The sequence below is a fragment of the Apostichopus japonicus genome, chromosome 23, assembly GCF_037975245.1.
Source record: "Apostichopus japonicus isolate 1M-3 chromosome 23, ASM3797524v1, whole genome shotgun sequence".
NCBI lineage: Eukaryota > Metazoa > Echinodermata > Holothuroidea > Aspidochirotida > Stichopodidae > Apostichopus > Apostichopus japonicus.
The window spans coordinates 10,420,438-10,434,873 of record NC_092583.1 but is presented as its reverse complement, the minus strand read 5'-3'; the positions used below and the strand labels follow the sequence as shown (position 1 = coordinate 10,434,873).

Here is a 14,436-nt window from a genome sequence, read left to right as displayed (position 1 = left end):
TAAATCATTAAACTGACTGAGTGACAAATATGGTAGACTTTTAATGAGGTTATTATTTATTGTTAAATATATTAATAATGCTTATAGACTCTGAAGTGTAATGTTTGAAGTTAAGAAGCTTTAAGGAGATGAACCACAAGAGGCTATACATTTCATGAGCCTTGTTTTTTTTTTTCATATTTGAAATTTTATTCTGAAAAGACAGGAGCAACAGTCTCTTATCTGGATAAATGTCCTCCAAAGTACTCCCCCCCTCCCAAAATGCACTATTTGACAGGGCTGGAATTTGTTTGTGTATCGCAAAGTGTTTGATGAAGCACAGGTTTGTGTTGATTGGAAATCTTTATGCGGTAGTCTCATACCCTCAGAACAGGTGGTGGGCAAATGCAATCCACGCTCATATTTTGCAGCCTGTCAGAGCCTGGTTTAAAACTCCTGTTAATTCAGCTCATGAATAAAATATATTAATATCGGTAGCAAAGTTTCTATCAAAAAAAATCTACCCAAGCAATGAATTTTACGTTCTGACAACATGGCAATAACATGAAACCTGCTTGTCTTATAGGGCCAGCCTACTGGTGATACAATATTTCAAATGAAAAAAACGAAAAAAAAGTCCCGTGTAGAAATTTCTGATCTTCCTGTTCCCGTTTCAGTGTAATATTCCAGTACTTATTACAGTTGAAGGATATCTGGTGGCTTATCCTCCATCTGTATTGGTTTTAGTTTTATTGGAGGGACTTGGCAATCAAACACCAATTCAAACTTCCTGTGTTTCTGCGGAATTACTTCCTCTGTCCCACGTTTTCTATTCCTGCTGTAACATCCTCCTCTGAGGCAGTCATTTTGGGCTTTCCGCAAGGTGGTCCATGCCGCCGCGAATTACTTTTCTACGTGACAACTCTCTATGATTGATGTATGAAGCCGTTATCGTTATTAAAATATGTAAATACAATCAATTGGGGTACTGAGGTGTACCAGTAATTAGTTATGAAATGCAGAACCTGTATTGTTGAGGTGAGACAAAGATGGGTTTTTTCCTCTTTGCTTTCCTGCAATTTAAAGCAATACAACATATTTAATATTTAATTCAACGTGAAAACAGAAAATTCAATCAAGTCGGGGGAGAACACCGCATTTCATTGGTCCATAAAAGCGAACTTGAATAAAATTTCATATAGTTGGTTGGCAAAATTATGAGTCCGGTCAATTTTCGGATCTTTACCTTTACATTTTTAAATTTTGAGGTATAATACATTCTTAACACTGAGAAAAAAGGGTTAAGTTGTATTTCGTTTTCTGAAAATGTAAAATATGAAAAATTGATGGGGAATAAAAGCGAACTTGAATAAAATTTCATATAGTCGGTCGGCAAACTTACGAGTCCGGTCAATTTTTCAGATCTTTACCTTTACAATTTTTTTTGTGTTTCTCCGAATCTCTTTCAGCAAACAGATCTCAGCACCTACCTTGAAAAGAATCCAGGTGGACTGAATCCCTGTAATGTGCAATTGTTCCTCTTTCAACTTTTGAGAGGGTTGGCCTACTGTCATCAAAGGAAAGTACTTCACAGAGATTTGAAACCGCAAAATATTCTCATCAGCGAACAGGGAGAATTAAAACTCGCAGATTTTGGTAAGTTTTATTAACCGGGGAAGTCTTTTCTAGAAAATGAGGGGGGGGGGGGGGAGAAATCATATTATTCTGTGGCAAATTTTATATCGGTTCTGTGATTTAGGGATAAGGCAATGTGTGTCAAAAGTAGGCTGCCAAGTGTGGCGGGCTGAAGCGGGGAATTTTGTAGCCACTTCAGTTTTGTTTTTCTTGGACACAGTGTCTAAAAACAGAAAGGGGATGTGAGGATATTGGCAGTAGTAATTATATTACACAGGTGGATATAAAAGTCATCTTGGACTTTCCCACTTGCACTTTCAGAAGATCCTTTAACTCTGTTTGTGGTTGATTGGTGTACCTCATGTGTACATGTAATCAGCAATTAGACCAGGTTACAAACACAATTGGGGAAGTCATTGAGACGGAAACAGATTGTAAAAACAAGGAGTACTTCCTGCGAAAGAATATCCCAGAGGATGTTTTTAATCCCTGTATATGTTTTAGTTAATATATTTAAAAGTTATCTAGAAATTTCTTTTTAAGTGAACATTCCCAATCTTTTTTTTTGCACATTCATGTTTTACCAGTCAGAATGTCCAGTTCACAAATTCAAGCTCTGCGACATTAAACATTGCTTCTTTCAATCCGGCACAAACATTTCTGATGGGTTTAACCTGGAATTTTGCAAGGAAAATCGACAGTAAAAAGAAAAAAAATTGACAGGGATATATATATACACAAATTTTAAAGAATGAACAAATTACTTGGCCTTGAATGGAATTCTGACCAGTGAGTCGGGGGGGGGTGGGAGGGGAGGTGGGGTGTTGGGTGGGGTGTGACAAGTCCCATTCAAATCTTTAGCCAATGTGACTGACCTGTAATCCTAAGGTCACTGGCTCTAATATCATTCCAGCTAATAATTCCAAACCTTGAAATTTTGTGAGATGATAAAAGTGGACCACAGTTTGACCTGGCCAGGGGTTTTGCAAATCTCTGCATATTTTTTTTTGCATGTTTTGTGGGTAATTTTATCCGTTCGCAGAAAGTTCAAGGTAACGACCATTCCTTTTGATATGTCCTTATTTACTTTAGGTCTTGCCAGAGCCAAATCTGTTCCAAGTCAGACTTACTCGAATGAAGTAGTCACCCTCTGGTACAGACCACCAGATGTTCTGCTGGGATCAAAGGACTACTCCTGGCAACTTGATATATGGTAAAGAACATTTTCATATTTTCATATTTAACATGCTAGTTTTGTTCATGATGTAGGACCCTGTGATATGCCAACTTATAGAATTATGCTTTTGAAAGAACTCATTTATCTAACAGAGCAGCCATTTATATTCAAAATGGGTTCTTGGAATCTCTGTTATAATCCTTTTAATCTTTCAACCTTCTAATCCTCCATCTTATTTCTTATTTGTTCATGCTTTCATGATTGTACATTTTACGTCATTTGTGTATCATTATTATGTGTCCTATTTATAAATTTGGTAATTTATACTGGAATAAAGATATTGGAAAAAAAATTGAAATTGATCAAGATGGGGCTCTGTCATCAGCTCTTGTACTTTTAATAGCTTTTCTTCTTTATTCAAATTGATAATTGGTTAATTAATCAATTAAATTAGATACGTAGAACAAGCAGTCATAGCAGAGAAGAATAACACCATCTTTAAAAAGATGGCACTTTCTGTGTGTTGTATTTGTCCCTTCTGTTACTGTTACTTGTCATTCAACCTCTGAAGCAGATCCTACTAGGTTCAAAACTTTTACACAATCTTTATTAAAAAGATATCTGTTCTTTACAACCATTTTTTTCGTACTCCCCCATCTCAAACCTGTGCCTGGTGTCCATGGTACCAGACTGTTGTATGCCAGAGTTCTGTGTCTGAATTGATTCTTTTGATATCGTGATGTTATTTGATAGTTAAATTTCTTAGAAATACTGTAGTTTTAACAAACAATTTTGTTTCTATAAAATATTAATTTAGGTTTTAATTAATAGTGATGGAAGCTTTCTTTATAGTTGAAGGTTTCAAGAGACATTTTACAAAGAATTTCGATTTCCTTATTTTTCTTCAGGGGTGTTGGTTGCATCTTCTTAGAGATGCTGTGGGGTCATCCAGTCTTTCCAGGGGTAAAGAATCACAAGGACCAACTTCAAAAGATTTTCATGGTATGTTCTATAGCAGGAGTCATCTTTTGTCATACATATTCTGCACTTGTTATGAAATTAAATGTTTCAAAATATTGGAATTTGGGGTAGTTTGAAGATAAAAAGGAGTGCTAATTTGACAGTACCAGACAGTGAGAAAGAAGATTTAACATAGAATGTTCTGTTGTTAATAAAGATCAAATGAGGTAATTTAGTGTATTTAGACAAAAATAACATAATTATAAAGAAAGGGGGGAGGGAGGAGGGGGGGATTGGGAGAGAGTTGGGAGATTGAAAAGAAGAAATAGAATGAAATTGAAAACACTTAATTATTTATATTTTTTAATTATGTATTTTGGTGTTGATATTTGTTAACTTTGGATAGCTACATAGCTGTGTGCATAACTTTAACACCTCTTCTCACTTTATTGGCATTGCTCTGTGCCTGGGTTACAACAAAAAATGTCTGTTTTAGTCTGTGATTTCACTGTGCATATTCATGTACCATGGCGTAGATGGATTTTGCCATTTTTGCGAGCTGTTATTTTTCCCACGGTGAGATGATTGAAAAACACTTTGTTTACTTTCTACCACTTGAAATCTTCAAATACATGAAGCTTAACAATTAAATTCAACCCTACATTAACACACATACATGACAAAATAAAAATGGATCTGGGACAATATACCTTTTTATGCTCTGGCAATTGGGTGGGGGGGGGCAGGAGGGGGAGCATAAGAAGGATGGATAAACAGCAGGGGTTTTCTGCCCAGCGGCGACGGCAGAAAGACCGACGAACACATGCATAGATTTGTACCCTCGTTAAAGATGAAAAAAAAAAAAGAAGAAAAAAAAAAAATTGTCAACTTTATAACACTGTCGTAGTTTTCTGTTTAAACATTAAACACAGTTATTGCTCGTTATTCCGTTGTATTAACAGAGAACATTACATGTATGTACTCTGTGGCTATAGCAACACGAATGTTATTACTCATGATACTTTATGTGTGTTCTGAACAGTGAACCCATCCTGCATTTAAATTTGACTACAATGTAACTCTTCAAACACTGTGCAGCATGTCACCTTTGCTTTTTTAATTAAATTTTGGATTTTAATTTTTGCTATTTTAAGGAGAAATAAATAATTAACTGAACAAAGAAAGAGTGACATTTAATTTAATTTTGTCTGTTTTTTTTATCTCTTTTCTAACATAGTTACTGGGAACACCGACAGAGAAAGATTGGCCCGGAGTGTCAAATCTTAGCGAATACAAGGAGATCGTAACGAGAACCCAACGCAGTAGACCATTATCCGATGTCATTCCAAAGTAAGCCTCAGTTTACCTTACAGACTTGATTTTAAGAAAATTTTTTAAGAAAAGCAATCTACATTGCCAGACAGTATATGTTTCTTAATAGCACCCTCTAGCAGAGAAAATGATCCAAGCTTAGTGATGGATATTTTGATTGGCAAATCATTGATTCAAATTTCTCCTCTTTTTTTTCTTTTTCGTTCAAAAATCTTTGCGGTGTCAACAATATGTTCTCAAATGTTCAGTCATTGATCCATTATTTCTTTACTGATTCATGTTAGACTGTAGAAAGTAACTTCACTTTTTCATAAAATATAAAGAACCAGGGGTTTTAACATGTTACAGGATGACAGAAGATGTTAAATCGATGTTAATTCATAGAGAGGCATAACTAAACATTACTTTTAATTTGGTCACATTCGAGAAGTAATGTGAGGATGTGACAATAGAATTAAGTACTGTAATTTAAGTTAACAGAATGCAAAATTGTTATAGAGGGCAGCATTCCAGAACATTCTGGTTGAATTACTTTTTTTTTCCTTTCCTCCGTGTAGAGTATCCGAGGTACCAGAAGCGGGCAACTTTGCTTCACAGCTTCTGCAGGTAAGGGACATTTCTTTCTCATTCAAACACCTATTCCTATTTATAATCTGTTTTAGTGTCTGATGTTTGAGAAGGTTATAGACAAACATTATGATTGCCGAGAGCAATTCCGACCAAAACTTTCTTGAAAACAACTGATGTGATTTCTTTAAATGCATTTAGTGTGGTTATCAACTACTGCTTGCCAAAACCACTGTTTTCCCAATGCTGGAATATTCTTCTGTTATAAACAAAAAGGAGTACAAGCAATTCATAGTTTTTGCTTATTATTTGTACCAGTTTTATTATTTTGGAGATTAAGTTTAATATTATTCTATTAATTTGAAGATTATGTAATTAGGAGATTAAGTTTAATATTACTCTAATTATGGTCTCATTATGACAAAACAGACCAAAATTTGTTATGAACTCAAAATATGAAATAGTGACTTCAAGCTGGGTAGTTGTTTCACATAAGAAAGTTTTTGTCAGGTTCAGAAAATGAATAACCAACAGAGTACTGACTATATATGAATAAACATGACTTGATAATTACCATTAGCAAATACTTGATTCAAACCCCCAGAAAACAGGACTGTGACAAGTTTAAATATGCATTGCATTTATTATAAAGAGTAATAGTTATATAAAGACGAGAGAGAGATAATGTGTCTGGCAACAAAATATTCAGAGTTCAATCAAGTTGATTAATTGACCTTTCATTGACCTTCATCAGATTAGGGAGGGAAGGGGAGGGTAAGATGGATCGGTTGTATGAGCTTGATGAACTGCAATCTTATTTTGTGTTCAAACTGGTGAAGGTTGATAAGAATTGTCGGCACGATAAGCCGCTTTAAGATAAGTGTTTTTAACCGAAAAGGTAAATGGGAAATGGTACCCAAGCTTATAAAAATGTGTTTGTGACTCACTGTTTGGATGACACTCTGTCATAACCAAAGAGGATGAATGCGTCTATCCTCGCATCCCCTAGAGTCCTCCTCATGTTACTCCAGGGACCTCTTTTAATGCCATCTAGGGTCCCGATCACCTCCTTTAACCCCCTTTCTCATCCTTCAACCATCCCTCAATAGGATGTTCTCAAAAGGCCCTTATCGTAACCTCCCGGGGAAAAATGTTGAACCTGTTCCTTAAGAAAACTAAGAAATTTGCACTTTTTATCGAGAGAGCTCCGTCTTACTCATTTTTCTCGTAACTTTCAGATGAATCCACGGAAGCGGATATCTGCGGAAGCAGCTATGAGACACGATTACTTCTCGAATTTACCTGAACCAATCCATCATCTCTCGGAAGGTAGGTGTAATCTTTCTAATATGACGGTTTTAAATGATGAGATTGGGGAAGAGGTAAACTTTTATGATATTTGTTCTCTTGCATGTAAAAAAAAATATTAAAAAAATAAGAAAGGGCTTCATAGAGGAACGGCATAACTCTGCAGTGAGAAGTAAAAATTCTCATTCAGTACAGTGATGAGTTAAATAGTAACAGCAAATGAAAAAAGAAATCAGCCTTTTGAAACAGTGTCTTTAATCCTCTGTATTTGAATCAAAAGAGACATGAAGTAAAAATGATCTACAAAAAAAGAAATAATGAAAATGAGATAATGAGAAAGTTACGTTCTTAATTGCATCATGATGGGGTATCTTGCAGTATTCTTCTCTGCCGGCTACATCCATTTTCACATTCTGGAGATATCGATCTTGGCCGATTAATTAATAAAAGAGGAAGATGGCCCCTGAAAGCATCTGTTGTTACCTTTATGATCCAATAAATGGCTGAAAGATGAAATTAAGTGCTAACTTCCAATGAAGCAATAAAACATTATATTGAATTTGTGCAACACTGGGTGTAATGTATTATATTAAACGGTTAATTATGACTCAATATTTATCAGCCGCTAATTATTCTTATCAGCATAGATAAGTACATGTGAAAAAAAATGCAGGGCTTGGTCCTTATAAGAAAAAGTTACAAACTCACAATATTTCCAGCTTTTATTCATTTCTTTGTATTTGAGTAGCAGCGAATGTGGCAAAGTTTCATTACTAGCAATAAAGTTACAATGTTTGGTCAAGAAGATCAAATTTCTTAAAAAAGCATCTGTGTGTAACATTACATTCCTCAATCAGTTTGGTTCTGATAAGAAGTGGAAAATTAGTCTCATAATATTGGCTAGAAAAAACAAAAAAAATCAGGTTCTCAAATTAGTATTTTTTTGTCTCAAATATTTTTACAACTTTTCCATTTTTTTATTCCAGCTTCCTCTGTGTTCATTCTGCCAGAGATTAAACTCCAATCGGAGCATAAATGGATCGTCTGAGAGGTGGCCATCTTTCTCACGACCCCGAAGAGGGTACTTAAACCCACCACTGAAGTCATCAGTTCTTCAGACTGAGTGAGTCAGCCCAGAGGTCATTGTTTACCTTGTTTTGTGTTGAGACCTCTCGTTGTGTTTCACGGCAACTAATCCAGTGCCGAATCTGGTTACACGTTGTTGCTATCATCAGCTGTTCACCAATTTGAGTCAGCCTAAAGCTTGTTGCTGGTTTGTGACTAACCGTGCGATGTTTCATAGCAGATTCTAGTCGCCTTGTTTTGGACGAATCTACTGACGAATCTTCTGACTAACCACACCAGTTACCTTCCACTTAACATCGCCTATTCGGTTCAAGATCTCACCGTTTTTCTGTTTTTTGGGGGGGTTTTTTTCCTGTCAAATTTTTGGTTTTGTTGTATCATCAATCTTTCTACGCAAATGCTACATTCTGTTAACAGTTTTTGCTTCAATGTTTAGGCAATCATTTCCGCCACACGTTTCTTTTTTTTTTGGGGGGGGGGGGGTTACAAGCAAACAACCAGGTTAGCTGTCATTGTGTCTTGAAAAATAGTCACTTGCCACCTAGATTTTGTGTGGATTACGGATTACACTTTTGTCCATTTATAAAGTTTGGTTTACAGACAGCTAATCGTGGATTTCACCCGCAGTCATTAAAACTGTTCAACGATTCACAAGATATGATTGGTCTTCTGATAATCAAAGTTCGTCTGTTGTGTGGTTTAAGGATACGCCTTGTCTAAGAAATAACAGTATGAGAGAGAGAGAGAGAGAGAGAGAGAGAGAGCATAAGAAACATCCCACTATCATGTGTTAAATTGATCATGATTTTAGCTTTAAAAATGAATCTCTGTGTTGTCTATGAGTCACCATGTCTAAAGTCTCGCCAAACTTTTGCCTCCACAAACACTATTTCACAGAGTGAGTGAACGAATCGATTGTGTTTTAAAGCAGTGTTTTGCATTTAGTCGACAATTCTCCAAGCCTACTGGGTTTGTTACTCCAAAATCAGACTATTTGACCAAGTAAAGGTTTGTGAGCCATTAATAAATGCATTTGATTCTATTAATATCAATAGATATTAATATTTCCTTGCTTGGATACTTTTAAAATAACACTGGCAAACTCCAAAATGTTCAACTATGTTCAAAATGTTCCATTATTTGCAATGAAACTGTCCAAACTAAGGACATACCTTGTAATAGGATTTTAATAACGACCAGGATGTGGCACTTTTTTAATTATAAAAATTCCAATCAAAATACTGCTTTAATGTAAACATGCTGATAATTATTATCAGATAAAAACACTGTTTGTATTTGGAAAGTAATAAAAGAAGCCTTCTACTCCTTCAGGTTATAAACGAACTTGACAAAATTAAAGACAGAAAATGTAAGGTGCCTATCCCTACAGCCTCTCTCTAGTTGATAATCCCAGGAAAATTAAAATGAGCAATATACTCTGGTTTATATTCCACCCTCGATACTCTCATGGTTTTGCTTACGGCTTTTCTCCGGGGCCACGTTAGTTCTTATACATGTAAATTTTTGGAAAAGAAGAAGTCTGAAGGATCTACTAGGGAACCTAATAAATCGCTTCTTAATCACACCTGATGGCAGTTTTGCAAGCATTGTTTGATATTTTAATGAAGAGAATCGATTCTCCCTGGTGACTTAAACTTCAAAAATTAAAAAATCTTTTTAGATTTCTTCTTTACCTGTTTTGTTAGTCATGTTCTCTAAAGTGAGAGGTGGATTGTCTTCGAGACTTCTGACTTTGTAAAGCTGATAAACATGGGACGAGAAAATTCACATCCGTAAATGTGGTTTCTTCCTTCACGGTTAGTTTCGAAATGATTTCCACTTGCGGTAAACCTTAAAGGCAAGATTTTGAATTCCATTCAGCGTAAATGTGTCCTCTCTAAACACAGAGAAGGACATCAGAGCAGAAACTCTGCAGGCAGCTCTCTAAGCCTTTGTCTGTGGCGCATAAAATATGTATTAAAAGGCCTTTCAATGTTGTATGTCACTTTCCATACAGTATACTCTGTAACGTCTCTACGTTGACATACTCGACTCTCTGCCTCTTGCCTGTGCTTCATTCATGAGAGATGCAGAAATGAAACTTGTCAGACAAATTTATATTAACATAGGTTAAACTACCTTGAATTTCTTGTGCTTTTAGAACAAAATTCTGTTCTTTCAGTGCATAACTCAAGGTTTATAAAGATGGTAGTACTAGACGAGTTGGTCTGTGGGAAAAATCCCTTCACCTCAGTTGAAGGAGAATTCCGCAGACATTTTCACAGAAAAAAAACCAAAAAAAAAAAAAAAAAACCCACCACTTGGATGGACGGTTTGAATCTTTCTTTCAATTGGAAAAGTCTCTTGAATGGGCGGGCATTGATTCCAGTGCAAAACGAGTTTCAGGAATTTTGTTTTTTGTTCTAACTATTTTCAACTCATGAAAGTATTGTTCTTCAGTTGCATATACATTTCTGTTCAATTCTCTTTTTAAATAATTCCTGTTTGTTTGCAAGTATTTCTTATTTTCTCCTCATCATACATCATAAATTGTATTTTTTTTATATTCTGAATGATGATGATGACCAAGTCGACAAACCTGCCTCTTATTCAGAGATCAGGGGTTATTTACAGTGATGCAGTATTAACCTTGAAATATTCTAGAATAGTCCCCAAAATGGACTGTGGACCACTAAAGGCACTTTGCACCCATAAGTGAGATCCCTCTTTCATCACTTGATACCTCTTAAGTTGACCTTCCTTAATAACTGCAAATAAGTCGACCATCTCGGATTCTACAAGAAATTACCTATCTAATTCATTTTCTAATTTCTAATTAACTTTAACTAAGATGTGGAAATTGTAACTGATGACAAAGCTCTATGCATTCGATACATCTGAAATTTTATTTTGAGAGAGAATCTTCTCAGTAAAGTGTGCAATGTTAATTTAACCTTTCTTGTTCTGTTAAGAGCTACTGTGCTTAATGTTACTTTTCTTTGTAATCTGGTATTATTTCGTTAGTAATTTATTTTCTTGTTCAGAAAAGCTGTCCTCATCCTATTTATTATCGCTTTTTTCAATATTTGCAAAATTTTAGAGAAGATTAAGAGTCAATTTATCTTTCTTTACTCACAAAAGAGAAAGTCGGTTAAATTGGTGCATTATTCTTTGCCTCTTTTCTCTTGTGAAAAAAAAAAATATGAAACCATTTGTAAATTTGAAATTGGTTATTGTATAAGTTTTCTTTCCTCTTAATTTACGATCTGTGACTATTAATTGGTGGACGACTTTTCAAATGTAGTGCAGTGAGAAATTTAGAAGTAGAGGTCTACGTTGCTGAACTCTGTCCATGCTGGAGTTGATTCAGAGACCAAAAAAAAGTGACAATATTTCCAGGAGGGAATTAAATTAAACTTGAGAAGCCTTTATTAAATTCTGGCAGTGAACTTTTCGGTGATGGCTATTTGACTTTAAAGAATATTATGGGGCTATACTAAGGACTTTTTCAAACAGCTCTTTGAGTTTTGGTCGGCGAGTTAAACCAAACCTGTAGAGGAATTACTTAAAAATGGATTTAAGTTACAAGAGTGAAATAAAACGTCAACTTGTGCAAGTTTACACAGTTAATAACATGGCAGGAAAGTGAGCAATTTGGGGTGAAGTTGAGTTTAAGGTATGGTATTCTTATGATTTAGAAATCCAAAAAGTTAAAAGCACATTACTCTTATTAAGGGAATTGCCATATGAACCAGGTAAACCGTGAAAATGGGGGCGCTATTGAGAAATGCTGAAATGAGGTAAATAGAGCACTGGAGAAGGAGTAGAAATGAATCATGGAGATGAAATCGATCAGTACTTTGTATTACTAATAAATCAGCCTACTTTTGATTTTTAATTATTTTTTATTTAGATGAGGGTCCACCACCCTTATACCTGTTGTTTGTTTATGATTTCTTCTTTTTTTTTGTTACTTATTATGGTCTTCTCAAACATTTTTAATTATTCTTTTTCACTTATTATATATATATATATATATATATATATACATACATAAACTTCAGATGTTGGGGAGCTGCAAGACATTAAGAGAGTAGTCTATTTACCTTTCATATATAATTGTGATGTAAGAAAAAAAAAGAGCTTGAGTTATCTTTGTGAGTAAGCAGTACATTTAAATGTCAATGAGTCTGTATGTGGCAAGTGGTGACACTTGGTTTGGCCACCCCTGTTATATGCTGTGTGGAATATTTCAACTCAACTGTTTAATAGACCTGAAATTTGTTTGCTGCCATTAAAGGCTGTCAAACTACTAAGATACATTCTGTATAATGCTTCTGTGTCATGTTTTGTGAGTTGTTAAAGCATGATCACATCCTATTTGCAATAGAAACAGACTTGGACAGCTAAATCACACATGTGTATAGGTGAATGTAATGCACAGACAGAAATGGAATGAAGAAAAGGGAAATGGGTAGGAAAGGGAGGCAGTGAGGGAAGGGGAATTGATGGGAGGGATGGAGGCAAGAATGGGGGGAAGGAGGGACTGAGGGAGGGAAGGTCGGGCTGAGGGAGGGAGAAGGATGGGAGAAGGGTGAAGATGATATGGGGGAAAGGTTACTGATTGCTTGTATCAAGCTAGAACAAAGCAACAAACTGACAATTTCTTTCATTTTCATAATAAAATCTTTCAGATTGTGATTTCTAAAAATTCACATTTCTTCTCAGATTTATGTAAAAAAAAGGAGCAAATAGAAGTTTTCATGCAGCTTATTTCTGATTATTGATTTAATAAAACATTTGGTGATGTAAGTGATGTAAGTGAGATAAAGCAGAACAGTATTATCCCTACTACATAACACTACTGTTGACAAAACATGGTTTCTTTAGGATCATCTATTGTCAATAAATCGTAGAGAGCAAGCTACTATTTTATGGTAAAACTGTGAATAGATATCAATTCTTGAAAACCTTGTGTACGAAAAAGTCAATTTGAGGGTTTATTTGAAATGTCAGCATCTAGCTGTACCCCCTCTCTCTCTTTATAATTTTAGTTATACTTTTGTGTACAATTTAAATATACATAAAAATTGCTTCAGTGAGGGGGTTAACTTTAATAAGAGTTTGAAAGTATGTCTGTGCTCTGAAAACAGGAAATATCATTAGTTATTAGTGACTGTATTTAAAAAATCTGCAATATGTATGATATTTTTCCAAGAAGGAAGTTATATTTTGGTTGGAGTCATCGAAAAATAAAGCAAGTAAATTATTAATTTTGCCTTTCTTCCCTTGTTTTCTTTATTTTTGTCTAAAGTAAATAGAAATTTATGATAATAATTTATTCTTTTCTATGAAGAGATTTAGTTTAAGGCTGGTCAGTATGCAAAAGTCCCCCCTTCCTCTACCTCTCCCCCTTCCTCTACCTCTCCCCCCTCCTCTACCCCCTTCCTCTATCTCTCCCCCCCCCCCATGAAACCCCTACGGCTAAATTTCTTGTTAAGCCAGTCGTGCCACTGAGACTAGTAACTATGAGGTCATACATGATATGATATGGTAGCATTTATGATCAATGCAAGTATGATATAAGTAGCCTGAGTATGGTTGGTATTTTCAACATTTTTAGCAATACCCTCCTTTTATGTGTACTTTATTAGCATAATTTAAAGCAAAGTTAAGATATATTGTGGATGTTTCGTTTAGTCTAGTAACTCCCAAGGGTTAGAAACCCAATAGAAGCTCATTTGAAACTCTAGCCATGTGATGATCTTGGAGGAACACCTGCTTTTATCAAGCCTTTTCTTTTTGATGAGTGTTCAGAGAAGTACTAAACCTGGCTGCAGCCCCCTCAGCTTCCTATTTTTAACACAGTGTCACAGTACATGGTGATTGAGATAGATGGACTAGAGTAATGAAAATATCATGTAATGTTTTTGTTGTTGTTTATATTTCAATTAAGTGGTTTGACATATCACTCTACCTTCAAAGGCTGTTGTAACATCAACCTAGATTTATCATCCCATCTCCACTGGATCCATCTCTGTTCTGTTCTACATTACTTTTATTCAAAGGCTCTAATTGGGACGGATGGGGGAATTTCTTATCCCACCCCCCTCCCCACCACCCCACTCTCCCCTACAATTTCTAAAGAATATCTAGAAGAAACCAGGTTCATTCTGAGGAAGTATGAGACGGCAAGAAATATGTGATAATGCTGAAACTGTTAAAAAGCTTCACTCCCTTCACCCTTACTGAAGTAATTCCCCCCTCCCCTGCCTTGGCTGTCCCTTGTAAGTCCAGTTCCTCCCATTGGCAATACCTTATAAGTTCAGCCCCCCCCCCCCCTTGGCATCCTTGGTAAGTTCAGCCGACAACAGTATATGCTACCAATCGGA

The 14,436-nt window shown here is 35.5% G+C and overlaps 1 protein-coding gene across 2 annotated transcripts in view; it reads left to right on the top strand.

The window, feature by feature from the left end:
• LOC139964631 (cyclin-dependent kinase 14-like) overlaps positions 1-13,317 on the top strand; it is an 84,932-nt gene extending 71,615 nt beyond the window's left edge. For both annotated transcript variants that reach the window (XM_071966390.1, XM_071966392.1), the window contains 7 exons: positions 1,449-1,635; positions 2,707-2,827; positions 3,700-3,793; positions 4,989-5,101; positions 5,641-5,689; positions 6,889-6,979; positions 7,945-13,317. In XM_071966390.1, the coding sequence (XP_071822491.1) occupies positions 1,449-1,635; positions 2,707-2,827; positions 3,700-3,793; positions 4,989-5,101; positions 5,641-5,689; positions 6,889-6,979; positions 7,945-8,006 (717 nt within the window). In that variant the 3' untranslated portion in view covers positions 8,007-13,317. The remainder of the gene's footprint in view (positions 1-1,448; positions 1,636-2,706; positions 2,828-3,699; positions 3,794-4,988; positions 5,102-5,640; positions 5,690-6,888; positions 6,980-7,944) is intronic.
• Positions 13,318-14,436: the final 1,119 nt, after the last annotated feature.